General features: G+C 37.2%; 1 protein-coding gene across 3 annotated transcripts in view; it reads right to left on the reverse strand.

Moving 5' to 3' along the window:
- Nucleotides 1-17,084, reverse strand: part of exoc2 (exocyst complex component 2) — a 246,433-nt gene that overhangs the window by 62,284 nt on the left and 167,065 nt on the right. For all 3 annotated transcript variants that reach the window (XM_073024195.1, XM_073024194.1, XM_073024196.1), the window contains exons 19-22: nt 15,034-15,093; nt 13,731-13,792; nt 9,749-9,824; nt 5,078-5,194 (exon numbers count right to left, since the gene is read on the reverse strand). In XM_073024195.1, coding sequence (XP_072880296.1) covers nt 5,078-5,194; nt 9,749-9,824; nt 13,731-13,792; nt 15,034-15,093 — 315 coding nt within the window. The remainder of the gene's footprint in view (nt 1-5,077; nt 5,195-9,748; nt 9,825-13,730; nt 13,793-15,033; nt 15,094-17,084) is intronic.

Raw genomic sequence — 17,084 nt, forward strand, 5'->3', positions numbered from 1 at the left:
TTGAAATCTAGATCATGCAGCCAGAAGCGAGGGTGATATTAGATACAATTACTTAACCAACAAGGCATAGAAAGATATGATTCTAATGTGACCAAATGGGTGTAGTAAATGATCAACATGGATGCTGTTTATGCTTTATACAACTCTATTATTATTCATAAAAATACCCACTCACATAGTAGATATGTAACAAAATAAAGCCTACATTTAATCATGACATATTCTTTCCCACACAATCTTATCCAAATACACTGACATTTTAACAGTTGCTGGTAAGCAGGTTCTTTTAAAACTTTAATATTGATTCAAGGGGATTTTTAAAAAATGTTTTAAGTTATTTGGGTGAGAGATAAGGTAATAAGAACATGGATTTGCAGACTCCTTTGTTGCACCTGCTACTGAATACAGAGGACCTGTAAATCTATTGAAAAGACTAATGTAAGAAAAGTATAATACAAAAATGCAATGTTTAGCAAATTTCATTCAATAGTAAAGATTAAATTAACATAAGATGACAAGAAAGCAAGATAATAAGCCAAATTTTCAGTGAAACGTGATACATATTGCAGTAATTATGTATTTTATTCATACCGTGCAACAGGGCCCACTGCCCAGCGACACTATTTAACACTAGCCTAATCACAGAATAATTTACAATATCCAATTAACCTACTATGAGAAATTATAAAATTGAGGTGAATAAGTAGATCTGCTGACCATAACTGTCAAAATCATACTATCTCTTTGCAAGTACTAAAAGGAACATAATTTGCAAGTATGAAATTATGAAAAATAAGGCCAAATTAGGAAGGATTCAGAATTGTGTATCAACTCTTTTTTCAAAGTATTATATTTATAAAAGTCAGAGTACGCCACTTGCTTTGTGCAGAAGGGAAATTACAACACAGAACAAAGTATACAATCCAAGTTAACACACAACACGTCTGTTAACACGCATGCCAAAATCTGAAGTAAATGGGCTACAGTAGCAGACGACCATGCACATACACTCTGTGACCACTTTATTGGATACTGGAGATATCTACTAAACCGGCCACTGAGTGTAAATTCCTTCAAAATGAAAAAAAAGTGCTCCACTCATGATTTTCAAGAGAAGTTAAATAATAGATTACAGGCATGTCAAAAAATAAGCCTGACAATTGAAGAAAAAGCAGAATTAAACTACTGATGACCAAGTCATTAACGTAGAAATGGACGGTAGAACACAAAGTAGTCAATTGAGAAACAACAGAAGAATTTTTTTTTTTTAAAGATAACAGGAAAACAGAATAGTCCCCTGAAAACTTAATAGCAGAAAATGTATTAGGAAATAAGAAAAAAAGGAGAGAAATCAGGGATATTTTGTACCCATCTTTAAGGAAAGAGATATAGAAAACCCTCTGAAAATAGTTTGAACAAACTTTTTTGGATTGAACAGAGTATATAAAAAACAGTATTAAAACATTAGCATTACCGAAATTACTGGGACAGAAAAATCATAAATCCTGAGAATCTGATGAACTGCATCTTCCAGTTTTAAAGGTGTTAGTTCTGGAGATAATGTATGCAACAGTTTTTGATTTCCAAAATTCCACAGATTCTAGAACAACTCCTACAGACTGAATGGTAGTAGATGTAACCCCATTATTTGGGAAAGAATGGAGAAAGAAGAGAAAACACCCTGTCATCAGTAGCCTATTACAATGTTCTTAATAATAGAGCCTCCTGTGAGAGAAGAGGCAAAAAAAATTCGCAAAAAAATCAAAAAGCTACATTACGTTGATTTTGGAAATCTAAAATAAGAATGAAAAATGCAGGAAGGTCCTCAGAAGATTAGCCAGCATTTTCGCAGAGAGAAATGGAGATAATGGTTCAGGTTGATGAACTCTCACCTCTGTTTAATGGTTCATTCTGAGATTAAGCATTGCTGAAACACAAATTTATTGAAAACTTGTCTCTTAATCTCAGTTTAAGGTAGTAAGAGAAAGCAGCAGCAGGCTGAGTAGTTTAAAATTCTTGATGTTTTAAATTTTGAACAAATTCATAATGCATACTCAACTTATTAATGCCAGTAATAGTTTCAACCTTTTTTTTATGACTGGGTAGTGGTGGGTTGTGGGCCAGTGTTATTAAAACATCAAAGGTAAATTAATAGTTTAATACCATAAGACAATTGATCATGACTGATTTATTATCCCTCTCAACCCCATTCTCCTACTTTCCCCTCATAACCCTTGATGCTCTTACTAATCAAGGATCTATCAATTCCACTTTAAATATACCCAATGACAGCCTTAACAGCCATCAGTGACAATTTATTCCACAGAGTCACCACTGCCTGACTAAAGAAGTTCCTCTGCATCTCTGTTTAAAGGGGATGTCCTTGTATTCTGAGGCTGTACCTCTGGTCATAGACTCCTACACTATAGGAAAAATTCTCGCCATGTCTACTCTATCTGGGCCTTTCAATATTCGATAGAATTCACTGAGATCTCCCCTCATTCTTCTGGACCATTGAGTACAGGTCCAGAGCTATCAAGTGCCCTCATATGTTAACCCTTTCACTGCTGGGATCATTCTTCTGAACCACCCCTGGACCTTCTTCAATGCCAGCATATCCTTTCTTAGATAAGGGGCCCCAAAACTGCACACGATAGTCTTTCACCAGGTTTGATTAGGCCTGTTTAAGGTTAATTTTTAAGGTGCAATTACATTCTCAACTTCTGCTCCATTTTAAAACATATTCCAAAAATGCACATAGTAAGACTATAAAATATAGGACAGAATTAGGCTATCCAGCTCGAGTTTGTTGTGCCATTCCATCATGGCTGATTTATTATCCCTCTCAACCTCATTTTCCTGCCTTCACCCCTGCCCCCCATAGCCTTTGACACACTTACTAATTAAGAATCTATCAACCTCTGCTTTAAGGATACCCAATGACTTAGCCTCCACAGAAACATCAACTCCAGTGGGACTCAAACCCACAATCATTGAATTACTTGTCCACACATCAGTAGAACATAAAAATTCAAGAGAGCACTTTGTTCCTCCTAGATCTAGCATGTCCTGCAAAGGTTCAGATATGAACCATCTGGATGAAGGCTGTAGACCTGAATTGTTAATTTGCCAATTCTCTTTGAGTGAAGATTGACATACTAATATGTAAGTATATTCTTTAACGTCAGATTTCCAACAACCATAGGACTTTTCATTAATATTATTGCAATTTCAAGCATTCTTCATGGATTTTTACCATATGTATGAGCCATACATGAATCTGATCATGAGGAAAAATTAAAGGGAAATTATAAGTATGATGACCCTATTTGTAACTTTGATAAACTCTGCTTTAAGGTCATGGCTCATTTGAGTGTTAGATGAAAAAGCTGAAACATGCGACTGCAGGAATGATGAAGATGGATTTAGAAAGTGGCAATAAGTTTCGAGGGAAAGGAATGTTGGTGATGGGTCTGGTGCTTTCAATTATTTCAGAGACTATTGTGTTGAGCAAGAACATGTCAATTATTTGAAATGGGGAAGTCAAAAGCACCAGAGGACAGAGAACAGTTTATAAAATTACTTAACTTGTGGTCCAGCATCTTAGACCACATGACAAAGCAAATAATTGGAAGGGTACTTTGGAAATTATTGTGATACCTGATAAGCTGTTGTATGAACATTTTAAAAACTTCAGCCATAACTTTCAAACAAAGCAGTGTATGATTCACATATTATCAATGAATTACAAAGATTTTGTTACATATTGTTTTTATAAAACATCAAGTTGAAAAATAAAATAGCTCACACCCTTCAGGTGCAGACAGACCTGATTGTTTCTTGTATGTCAGATACTTCTCTGTTTTTAAATTCCCTCAAAGGATGAGAGAGATGTTAGCAAAGACAGAACGTAATAGCCATTTCTAAAGTGGCCTCAGAAAAGTTCTTACACTGCTATGTTCCCAATGGTGCTGCTATAATCCTGATGAAGCTAAAGGATACCAAGATGGCAGTGCAATGACAAGAAAGATGTGGCCCACACTTCTAAGACAGGTGCATAATTGAAAAGAAATTTGAAAGTAATGCAACTCCTGTTAATTCATGGGACTATTTTCAGAGGATACACTTGAATCTAATGATCACGAAGGAACAGGAATATATTTCCAGTTCTTGGAGATACACAACCTGCAAATGTTAGCATTCACTTTTGCCCTCTGCCCTTCTTCTATATGTGATAGAGCCTTCACATGCTCTACTTTGCAGTGCTGAAAATAGCACCAGTTGCCTTCTTCAGCCTCTGTTCATTCAGTTACGGCACTTAAGGGGCTAGTTTAGCTGAGTTTCTGATCAATGATGACTCATTAAGTAGTAATACTGTTCAAAGTAAGCTGATTAGATTCTTTCTTGTTGTAAATTTACCAGAACTTTAGTTCTGCAAATCATAGTATTTTTATAACACAACAAGTGATTTGATGCATCAAATCTATACTGACTCCGTGTAGGACCATCAATTCAGTCCTACACCCCTGAGTGTTTTTCCTAATGCTCACTTCCCTTCATAGATGCTGCCTGACCTGCTGAGTTCCTCCAGTGCTTTATGTGTACTGGTCCATGGATTTTTTTGTACTCTAACCTGAATGTAAATTGATTTTAAATTTATCTTAAAACACTGACAAGAACAAAGCATTCTCTCAATTTCGTTCTGAAGTGTCAGTCTCTAACAACTGCTTAAATCTGGAGTTGGACTATTGTTTCATCGTTCCTTCATCATCAATTTGGAAGCATTAGTACAGAATCTAGTTTCTTTCAGAACTAACCAAAATGAAGTGCAAAAATAGGTCCAAGATTGTAGGCGTACAAATACAATTCAATAAAATTGGCAAGAAACTTAAAATGAGTGCACATTGTGAAAAATTAAAAAACATTTTTTGTAATCCTCTATGTAAGCAGGTTTAATCAGTGTAACAGTGGAATGAAGTTACTCTGCCTGGAATTATATTTTTATACTCGTACACGGAATGCTCCACATTCTTAAGAATCACATTGAGGTTTTCAAAAACAGTTTGAAATATCACACCTGTGCAATTTTCTCTGTTCCTTGGAAACCATGCTTCTCAAAGTGTTCGGCCAAATTATTGAACGTGTGATGTGCCAGGTACTCACAGTTGCTTAGGACAATCAGTAGTCTTTGTTCCTATTGAAGTTAAAAATAATATTTAAGGCACTCGCCATGAACATGCATGACCATGCTGTGATTTACTGTATGTCTATAAATCTCCAGCTTTCCTCACACAAAAATTCTCCAGCTTATCCCAGACCCAATTTACTTTGTGGTCAGAAGGAAAAGACTGAACTCAAGAACGTTCACTCCTACATGGAAGTTCAATGGCCACCACTTTATTACTTACTGCTAAGAAACAGGTATAAATAGTTAATTTGATCAAGGGAACAACAAAACATGTTTACGTTCCTGAACTGGTATCATTATTATTTCAAGGGGTATTTACAGTACTTTATAAAAGTATTCAACCCCCAACCCTTTGTTCATATAAATGAGTAATACAACCAGGGATTTTGATCGATTTAACTGAGAATTTTTATTTGTCAACCACATGCTCCTTTTTATTCCCTCCCCCCACAGTACAGCCCCAAAAAAAGGGAAAATTGCAAAGCATGAAAAACTAAAAATTCAGAAACTGAAATGTCAGTAGTTCAAAAGTTCATTCCCCTTTGCTCAGTACTTAGTTGAACCACCTCTTGCAGCTGTTACAGCCAGTATTCTTTTTGGATAAGTCTCTATTAGCTTTGCACAACATGATGGAGCAAGATTTGCCCATTCCTCTTTGCAAAATTGCTCAAACTGTGCCAGGTTAGTGAGGAGTAGCAGTGAAGAGCAATCTTGAGCTCTTGCCAGAAATGTTTGATTGGGTTAAAGTCAAGATTCTGACTGGGCCACTCAAGGACATCAACTTTCTTCATTTGAAGCCACTCCATTGTTGCTCTGGCAGAGTGATTTGGGTCGTTGTCCTGTTGAAAGACCAACTTCCTCTCCAGTTTAACCTTTCTGACAGAGGCTAGCAGGTTTTTATCCAGGGGTCTGTCTGTATTTAGCAGCATTCATCTTCCCATCAATCCTGACCAGATTTCCAGTTCCTGCTGCTGAAAAGCATCTCCATAGCAGGGTGCAACCTCCACCATACCTTATAGAAGGAATGGTGTTACTTGGCTGATGTGCAGCATTAGATTTATGCCACATGTATCACATGGTGTTGAAGCCATAAAGTTCCACTTTAGTCTCATCCGACTACAAGACCTTCTTCCACATCTTTACAGCATCTCTAAGTGATGCTTTGCAATGTCTTTATAGCAAGGATATGCTTTTGTTAAGCCACGGCTTCTTCCTTGCCACACTTCCATAAATACCCTTTGAGATTATGGAGCCATGAACTTCATTTCCATTTGCAGCCAGACTTCTACAGCTGAATACTATTTCAAGGCACTATAAATCCCACCATGGCAGCAGAAGAATTTAAATCAAGTATTAAACAAAGTTGAATAAGAAACTAATATCAATAGTGACAAACATGACAACATAAGATTATTGAAAAAAATCCATCTGACTCACAAATACCTTGAGGGAAGGATATCTGTAATCTAGGTCACTAACCAAGTTCAACAATCATATAGAAAAAAAATAATTGGGAATGAACGATAAGTATTGCCCTACATTTTGTGATGACATAAAAAGTAGAATTTTTATCTCCAACATTGCGGGCTTCAGATATGTCTAAGGCCTGCAACTAATTCAGCAAATGTTAGTTTGCTTAAAAGGTTATTGGAAATAAAGTAACTACTTATTATGTTCCCTGTTCAAATTTTAATCAAATTAGCACACATCAATGGTTTCCTAAAAATTAAAAAAACATTTCTAATACCCAATTGTAGGACAGTTTTCACCTCTTTCACAACACTGATTTCTACAACCAAAGATGATAACATAGTTTATCTTGCCAACAACTAATGCATTTTATCCTGTTCACGATTAAATTCAATTTTTGTTCAAGAGCACAGTGGGAAAACTGGTGAGGTTGGCAACTGACAAGCTTCCTTTTCAGAAACCAATTAGTACCCTACAATGTTCATATTTAAGCACCCCAACAGGCATACCAATCACAAAGAACTACCAAGTTCTTGCTCACAGCAGCTTACATGAGAGTGAGCCTTAACCACATATCAATTGATAATGAATACTTGTTTTGGAAAAACTCAGCTTCCTTATCGAGTGGGTTGAAATGACAACCTCCTTCAAATTCAGTCTAACTTGTGACTCAAGGATGCAACAAAGCATGTAACGATACTAGGTCTTTTGAAAATTTCATTATTTTTTATGTATTATTAATCTAAAACGAGAAATTGCTGGTTGAATGCTTAACAGCATTGATCGTCATTCTCTTTTTCATATCAAGCATGATGTGCCTTTGGTTGCAAATATCAAGAATGCAAAAGGTTATTCTCAAAGTTAATTTCTTTTCAATTGTCAGATCCATCATGAAATTTACTTTGCCTGCTACCCACACTTTCCTTTGGGGGCCCTTGGAATTGAGGAGGACTTGCTTGCACTTCAGAGTAATAAAGCATATGTGGAACTCTTCTATAGATGCTAGCAGGAGGCGTCTGAAGGGAGAGGAAGGGCAGAGGCAGCTAGGTTGTAGGTGAGGGCTTGTCAAGGAGGCTTTGAGCACATTCTTGAATTGTTTCATCTGTCCTACTGGTAATCTCTTCCTGTAACAGAAACTGAAATAGAGTGTCCAATTTGAAAGTCTTGGCCTGCCCAGCATAGGCATAATTAGGACATCAATGCTGGTGACGTTGGGCTGGTGAAGGACAGTAACTTTGATTCACATACATATATTTTCAGTGCATTGGGAGATTTACAGGTTTTAGAAGCAGAAAGGACAGGAATAACTACTGCAGCACACATAAAATGCTGGAGGAACTCAGCAGGTCAAGCAGCATCAATGGAAATGAATAAACAATCAAAGTTTTGGGCTGAGACCCTTCTTCAGGACTGGAAAGAAAGGGAGAAGATACCAGAATAGAAAGGTGTGGGGGGGGGGGGGGCGAGAAGGGGAAGGAAGATAGCTAGATAGCGATAGGTGAAGCCAGGTGGGTAGAACAGGTAAAGTGTAAAGTGCCAGAGAGAAAGTAATCTGACAGGAGAGGAGAGTGGACTATAGAAGAAAGAGAAGGAAGAGGGAACGAAGGTGGAGGTGATAGGCAGAGGCCAGAGTGAGGAATAAAAGAGTGGGGGGGATTTTTTTTAAAATTAGAAGGAGAAATTAATATACATGCCATCAGGTTGGAGGCTACCCAGACAGAATATATTGCTTCTCTACCCTAAGTATGACTACTGCCTGGTAGGCCACAAATTCTGTACCAGGTTGAGATCTTGATCATCAAATACCCTTTTTTTAAATTACCAGTCATTTCGTGCTTTGAGGGTGATGATGAGTTTCACAATCAATGGTTTACCTCTTTGGGACAGAGATAATCTTGACAGCATTAATGATCTTTTTCATGTCTAGTCATGGAGCTCCCTGTGCTCTTTCCACCCATCAAGTGTTCTTTAGGTTACGGTGGGAATGATGGAGCTTCCAGTCCAAAAGTGTGTCATGTTCATGATTCATTTAATTTTTGATCTTCTGGATATTCTTGTCAAAGCAGTCCTGGCTTTTCTTGTTGGAAAAACTAATTATCTCTTTATAGGTGCCAAATGTGATGGACTTCAGAATAGCCCTATGGCTCCTGCAAAATGAAGTCAACGGGTTGCCTGTGACATAGTGTCTTTGCGAGCATTGAAATTTATCTTTTTTTTTTAAAAGCAGTACTGATGTTTTGGGTCCAGATAAATGAAAGTAATAGTGCGGATTAAACTATGGTGAGTCAGTTGTCATGACACAGTTAAATGCAAAAATCTTCAAGTCCAGCTGATCGTCATTTCCACAGGCACGGTGAGGTATGGTACAATGAAAAACGTGCTTGCAGCAGCATCACACACCTAGCTTTGAAACTGTCACCAGGTCAAACTGTTTCTCTCTGGGATGCAGAGTTGGAGTCTGATTATATTAGTCTCAAAGTCACTGCATTTAATTTTATGATCCTAGTAACACCTCATACATACAAATAGGAGCAGCTATGCTATAGGGATAATGACCACTTCATTGAAATGTTTTTTTTTAGTACGATAAACAATGATTCCTAAAGAACCTTTAAGATGTGCCTCTGAAAACATCTTTTTAACATATGCTTCTGGTGCTCCTCCACCCTTTTCTTTCTTCCATGGCGTGCTATCCTCACCTAATAGACTCCCCTTCTCCAGCCCTGTATCTCTTTCACCATTCAACTTGCCAGCTATCTACTTCATCCCTCCCCCTCCTGTTTCACCTACCACCTTGTGTTTCTCTCTTCCTCCCCCACTTTTTAATCTACTCATCACTTTTTCTCCAGTCCTGCTGAAGCATCTCAGCCTGAAATGTTGACTGCACATTTTTCCTGAGATGCTGCCTGGCCAGCAGAGTTCCTCCAGCATTTTGTGTGCGTTGCTTGGATTTCCAGCATCTGCAGATTTTCCTTTACATATTTTTAATTATTTGCTTTGTCAGTTTACAGCAATCTGAGAACATCATTATCAACACTGACAAATTAATTAGCAACTTACAAATAAACTGAATAAACTGGAGGTACTTACAGGAGTAGGAGTGAAATTTTCATGCAAGCTTCCAAGTAAATCTGGGGATGAAATATCTAATGGAAGGCTACCGAGACTGGAAGGAAAAAGAAAACATTAATATTCTTATTAGAAATTTAATTCAGTTTTAAAAAAGTACTCCACTCTTTTTAACCAAACTTCTTTGTTGTTTCAGGAGCAGAACAATAGCTGCCCTGACACACAACTAAATAAAATGCACAGCATAGAAACAATGCATTTGACTTGAACTAGCAGGTGCTATTGTTTCGAAGTCTCACTCCACTTCTATTCATTTCTTTATTTTCTTTTTTTTACTGCATTTTGCATCTGCTGCAACTATTCTTGTGGAAGCAAAGTCTGCTGTCCAAACTCAGGATTGCTAGTAACAGTAATATTTTACGCAGTCCAAGTGAAGGGCCTCGACTTGAAATGACAACTGTCCATTGCAATCTACAGGTGCTGCCTGATTGCTGAGTTCTTCCAGAATGTATTTTATTTTTGTGCCAGATTGCTACTTTTGCACTCTCTGGGCTCTTAGTATTATCCTGGTTTTGATCAGCTGCATTGCACTGATTAGGAAGACATACATAACTTTAGGCAAAAAGGGGCATGCAAACTCAACACAGCTCATTCAATGAATATAATAATACTCATTAACTAAACCTGATCACTGGTGGATTCCTGAACTGTATGAAAAACATTAATCTTATCTATGCACTTCTTTTTATTAAATATCTTTTCCCATCTGTTGGGGTTACTTGAAGGCAAACCAAAACCACCTGAGAGACTGAGTACAGGAGCTGACGCTGTACGACGTGCTTCAAAATTACTGAGCTTCAAGTCGAAAAGAGTACATTAGATCCTTTATTATTAAAAAAGATGAATGATCTTATAATGATTTTAATAATGTTAGACTAAATTAGCAATATAGTGAAGTAACTAGTGTAATTAAATTAACAAAATAAGCATTCCAATTAACATAATTAGCGATCAACAAAGAAAAAATCATTACTGCCTCAACCCCTCTCAACTAGACTAAATTAACTAAGTCAAAGTGTGAATATGTCAATATTATCATTTGTGACCTACCATGACCCAGGCCAGGTGAGAAGTTATCCATAATAAGCGCACAAAACAAAATACAGTACAGACAGACATGGTTCCTACATCATCATCTATGTGCAAAATGTAAATATCTGCCAATTACTGGTTAGAAGAAATGTGCAGTGCAACAAAAACTAGATTATCAATATTGCTATCTTCAATTCTTTATACCGTCCTCTGCACCACGCTCAGGTATAATGTTAGTCACACATACAGTCGATTTCCAGGTATGCCCTTTTGCATCTATTCAAACATAGTGTTATTGATGGTTTGAATGATAATGGTGAAATCAAAGTAACACCACTTCTTTACCATGTAGTTCTGTACCAGCATGTAGGATGTGATAGAAACAGATGGACAGGAAAACACTGGAGATTCTAATGCTTTATAAGATAAGATGAGCTTTATTTGTCATATGTACAGTAAAATATGCCATTTGTGTCAAATCAAATCAGCAAGGATTGAGCTGGGCAGCCTGCAATTATTGTTACACTTCCGGCGCCAACAGAAAACATGCACACTCACTGACCCTAACCGCGCATCCTTAGAGAACGTGGAGGAAACTGGAAGCCCGGGGGAATCTCACACAGACACGGGGAGTACATAAAAACTCAGTGGCAGATCAAGCCTGATCCTGAGGCTGGTACTGAAAGTGACTGTGCTAAGTGCTAAGCTATAGTGCCGCCAGTGAAAACAGAATCTGGAGAGGAATCCTGTGTAGGAGTAAGTGAACTTATGAGGAAAAAAAGTAAACCCCAATGTATCTTCACTGAAATCTTCAAGGAAAAGAGCATTTTGCAGGTGACAGGTTACATCAGTATATATCAGGGAGTGCACTGATCATGATAAAACTAAAACCTGGCTCAAAACAGGCCTGAGTGCTTATAAATTTCTATGCCTAACCCAACCCAGCACATATGCAAAAGAGTGCAAGAAAAAGACTTGCTGTGCTATGTATACACAGCTAATAGGACAGATTCGTAATACTAAACAAATCATTTTTACCTACATTCATTGCAGAGCCAGGTCAGGGTGGCCACAATCTAAATCTACTTGTTTTTATATCAAGATATATACTGACTCAACTTGAACCCCATATATTATTGAGTCTAGGACAGATTCCAGGATCTGCTGAAGGACCTACTGATCAGCTTTATATTACCTCCAATTAATCATGTAATTTACACCACCTTGTTCAGATTCTCCTGCATATGTAAATATCTTGACATCTACTCTGGCATTCTCTCACAGGATCACATATGGTTCCAGAAGGTCATTCTTCAATCTTCTAAACACCAACAAATATAGAACTTTGATCTGGAAATACAGATCTATAATTCCTTGAAAGTGGCATCACAGGTAGATAGGGTTGTAAAGAAAGCTGTTGGCACAATGGCCTTCATAAATCAATGCACTGAGTAAAGGATTTGGGATGCTATGTTTAAGTTGTACGAGATGTTAGTGAGGCCTAATTTGGAATATTGTGTGCAGTTCTGGTCACCGGCCTATAAGATCGAAAGAGTGTAGAGAAAATTTACATGGATGCTGCTGTGACATGAGGACCTAAGCTACACGGAAAAGTTGAACAGGTTAGGGCTTTGTTCCCTGGAGTGTAGGACAATGAGGGAGATTTGATAGAGGTATACCAAATTATGAGGGGTATAAAGAGGTTAAGTACATGCAGGCTTTTTTCTCTGAGGTCAGGTGAGACTAGAATTAGATGTTATAGGTTAAGGGTGAAAGGTGAAATGTTCAATGGGAACATGAAGGGGAGCTTCTTCACTCTGAAGGTGGTGAGAGTGCAGAATAAGCTTCCAGCAGAAGTGGATGCTAGTAAAGTACATGAATGGGTGGTGTATATAGCACTATGTTCTGGGTGCAGGTCAACGGGACTAAGCAGAATAATAATTCAGCATGAACTAGATGACCAAAAGTCCTGTTTCTATTCTGTACTGGCTCTATGACTATCAGTGACAGTTCTGGCCACCAAATTACAGGAAAGTTGTCAACAAAGTAGAGAAAGTACAGAGAAGATTTACTAGAATGTTACCTGGGTTTCAGCACCTAAGTTACAGGGAAAGGTTGAACAAGTTATGTCATTATTCTTTGGAGCATAGAAGGTTGAGGGGGGACGATAGAGGCATTTAAAATTATGAGGGGGTAGATAGAGTTGACGTGGATAGGCTTTTTCTATTGAGAGTAGGGGAGATTCAAACAAGAGGACATGAGTTGAGAGTTAGGGGGCAAAAGTTTAAGGGTAACACGAGGGGGAATTTCTTTACTCAGAGAGTGGTAGCTGTGTGGAACGAGCTTCCAGTAGAAGTGGTAGAGGTAGGTTCGGTATTGTCATTTAAAGTAAAATTGGATAGGTATATGGACAGGACAGGAATGGAGGGTTATGGGCTGAGTGCGGGTCAGCGGGACTAGGTGAGAGTAAGCGTTCGGCATGGACTAGAAGGGCCGAGATGGTCTGTTTCTGTGCTGTAATTGTTATATGGTTATATATATTTTCTTCAGCCTTATATGATAGGAATATAATTAGCCACTCCTGTGGTGAAGGTCAAATATTGGGAAGAATTGATTTTCTTCAAACTAACGTCATAGGACAAGAAAATTAGATTTTGGTTTAGCACTTCACTGAAAATCTCTTGGAAAATGGCAAGTACCCAAAACTGTTTTGGATTAGGTGCTCAAATGTCAGATTAAATCAATGAAATCTAGTGCTGAAGCTGTCATCATTATGAATCATTTTCTACAGAGTTCTAGTAAACAGGTAATAAGCAACCACTGTTGATGTCAATGTAAATTGCAAATGAGGAAATTTTGCCAAATATTACACGAATTGATAGCTTCACCAACAAAATGCCAAAACACTCACTGCATGCTTTCTTGATCTCCTTCAGCCTTTGTACTCAAGTACTCCAAAGAATCAATAAAAACCTCAAGGATGAAAAGAAATAGTGTAAGTAATCTTATCTAAATTTATAATTTTCAGCTTATAACAGGAAATTTATCATCATGTGAAAATTTAACAATAAACATTTGCGTCTCCTCTACAGAGATTTGGAAAGAGATCCACTATTAACATCAACATTTGTTATTGCTTATGCTGAACTCAATATGTGGAGTTACACAGGCATGCAGTACAGAAATAAATCCTTCAGCCTATCGAGTCTGTGCCATCTAGTACCCCTCTACGCTATTCCCATTCATTTCATTCTTCCCACATTTGAATCAATTCCCTTCCCCAGATTCTTCTACTTTTTAAACGTGACTGTTCCGTGTAAGAGTCTATTGGAAATGCCTAGCTGCAAAATTAGTATTGAGTCCACCAGAGCAAAGGCACACAAAAATAGGGACTGGGAATATCATCTACTAAGCATCCCATCGCTAACTTTTGGATAAATGAAATAATATGGGCAACTATATGGGCATAGATTTTTCTGGTGTAGCTCGTCAGATTCATATTGACTTTAAGGCTTGAAGCAAATCTTGGGCCATCTACTTTTGGGTGATTCTGATACATGACAAATTTCTTGCTGCTTTCTTCCTCACAAGAAATTAGATATCATACTTCTTCACAAACAAGAAAAAAATCTGCAGATACTGGAAATCCAAGCAACACACATAATTCTTCAATTATTGCTTCTTCATACATCGAATTTCTATCCTACTCTCATAAATATACAATTCAAGAAATACATTTTGTCACTATTATTTTTCCTTGAATTTTTATTTTCTATAAACTACAGCCAGATCTTTGAACCTACGAGGCCCATAACTAAAACAGTAAATGTGGGTTGTCTCTAAAGCAATGCTAAAAATATACATCTTATTTGTGTGGGGAAGATTCTGGAGTGAAGATAAAGCTTATTTCCCAATTTCAAAATTCTGGTTTTCTAAGTACTCTATAGTTTTTTTTCATTTTCTAATCCTGTATCATTTTAACAGTGATAGGCTATGGAAATATTTCTAAAGCTAGAATAACTGATTTGCTTATTGCTTGCATAGATATTATGTAATATATAATATGCTGAGAGGAATAATAAAGTCAAAATATGAAATCCACATATATGCGTACATCTTAAAATGTAATTCAGTGGTTTAGTAGATAGAGAAATAGACAATTATAAAAGAGCAATATATACTGCACAAGGTACAAATACCTTTCTACTACTCACCTTCATAATGTTAATGGAAAGCTCAAAGACATGTTGCTGGTTTCTGTCATGCTGAAAAATCTGAAACAAGCAAATGATTACTACTGTGAAATGGGACAATCAAAGAATTGTGTAGTGATGCAGTTCCAAAGGAAAGGATTGCAGTAGTACCAATATGGATTATCAACTCCTGGTGTCCATTTGAAAGCAAAGCCCTCAAAAGGCAAATCATCCAAACTTTTATAGCAGTGATTTTTTTCAAACAGTTTAAGCATCCTTCCATAATCAAACAGACTACAAAATGTTTAAAAGGTTAATAATTATATTTGCCATTATGCAGTAAAATAAAATTAGAATGAGGACATTCACATGGGATTAAGCGAAAGACAAGTAAAATTATAAACTTGGTACAGTAGTTTAAAATATAAAAATGACTTCTTCATGAGAAACCCAATAATGAAGTACAGTCATTAATAACTCAATAAAGAGAAGCATGCAAATTAAGAACTTTCATGTTTACATGCCAATCCAGAAGCACCAGCGTCCCTGCCTCTCTGTGAAGAATATTACCTATACCTCTCCCAAACCTAGCTGGAATTCAACTCCAAACTGATTTTTCTTCCAATGTTAGATCGATAATCACAATAATCACTCCAAAACTCCTTTCTTCTTGTACCTCTTGTATATACAATTTACAATTTGCTTTGGCAGCCAAAAAGATCTCCACTCCCACTGGCCCCTCATAACCTTAAAACAAGTGTAAAGCAGCTAAGTGAGTGGGTAAGCACATGGTCAAGGCATAATCTGCAAACATGCAATGTCAACGACTTTGCTGAAGAGAACATCAAAACAAAGTATGCATTTTAACATGGGAGATTTAAAAACTACTGGTTTCAGGAAGATCTTAATGTCTTTGTGCAGGTTAGTATCTGGATGAAAAGTCTAAATGTGGAATATTGGGTATATATCAATTCCTGCCCAACGAAGGATATTTTTGTGATGGTGAGTTCTATGAAGATTCATAAAACTGATTGCTGGGATGGCTGGTTTGTTGCATAATGAGATCAAACAGGCTAGGTCTGTAAACATTTGACTTTAAAATAAAGACAGATGTTTCCTATGAAACATACCAAATTACTAAGGGTCTTTGAGGGTAGATGCACAACTGACATCTCCTCTGGGCTGGGGTGTCTCAAACTGTTCAAATGAGGACTCTGTTTTACATTAGGCGATCAGAGATGGACAAGTTTAGGGACTTTAAATTCATTGGTGTTATCATATCAGAGCATCTGTTCTGGGACCAGCAAAAATGTGAAATTACAAAGAAGGCACTGTGGCACCTCTACTTTTTTGTGAAATTTACGCAGATTCAGTAAGTTATACACTGTAAAATGGTGACAAACTTCCACAGATGCACAGTGGATAGTAACCTGACTGGTTCCATCATAGAAACACTAATGCCCAAGAACAGAAAAAGTTACAAAAAGTGATGGATACAGCTCAGTCTATCACAGCTAAAGCTCTCCGCACTACTGAGCACATCTAGAAGGAGCACTGCTACAAGAATGCAGCATCCATCATCAAGGAACCCACCATCCAGGCCATTCTCGTTTCTCACTGCTGCCATCAGGAGGGAGGTACAGGAGCCTTCAGTTCACCAGGTTCAGAAACAATTGTTAGCCTTCAATCATTAGGCTTCCGAACCAGTGCGGATAACTTCACTCACCTCAATTCTCAAAGATGCTGCAACTATGGACTCACTTCCCAAGACTTTACAACTCATGTTCTCAGTATTATTTATTTATTGATTGATTGTATTTGCACAGTCCATCTTCTTGTGCACATTGGTTGCTTGTCAATTTTTTTAATTGAATCTATTGTACCTCTTTGTTTTACTGCAAGATGAATCTCAAGACAGTATATGGCAACATAAATGACCATATATGATAATAAATTTACTTTGAATTTTTAAACTGTGGGTCAGTTTCAAACTAAGAAGTCAGTCATTCTGGACAGTAATAGGAAGAAATTACTTCATCCTAAGGTTGTTGAATCTTTGGATTCACCCAGAA

Source organism: Hemitrygon akajei, chromosome 20 (assembly GCF_048418815.1).
Source record: "Hemitrygon akajei chromosome 20, sHemAka1.3, whole genome shotgun sequence".
Lineage (NCBI taxonomy): Eukaryota > Metazoa > Chordata > Chondrichthyes > Myliobatiformes > Dasyatidae > Hemitrygon > Hemitrygon akajei.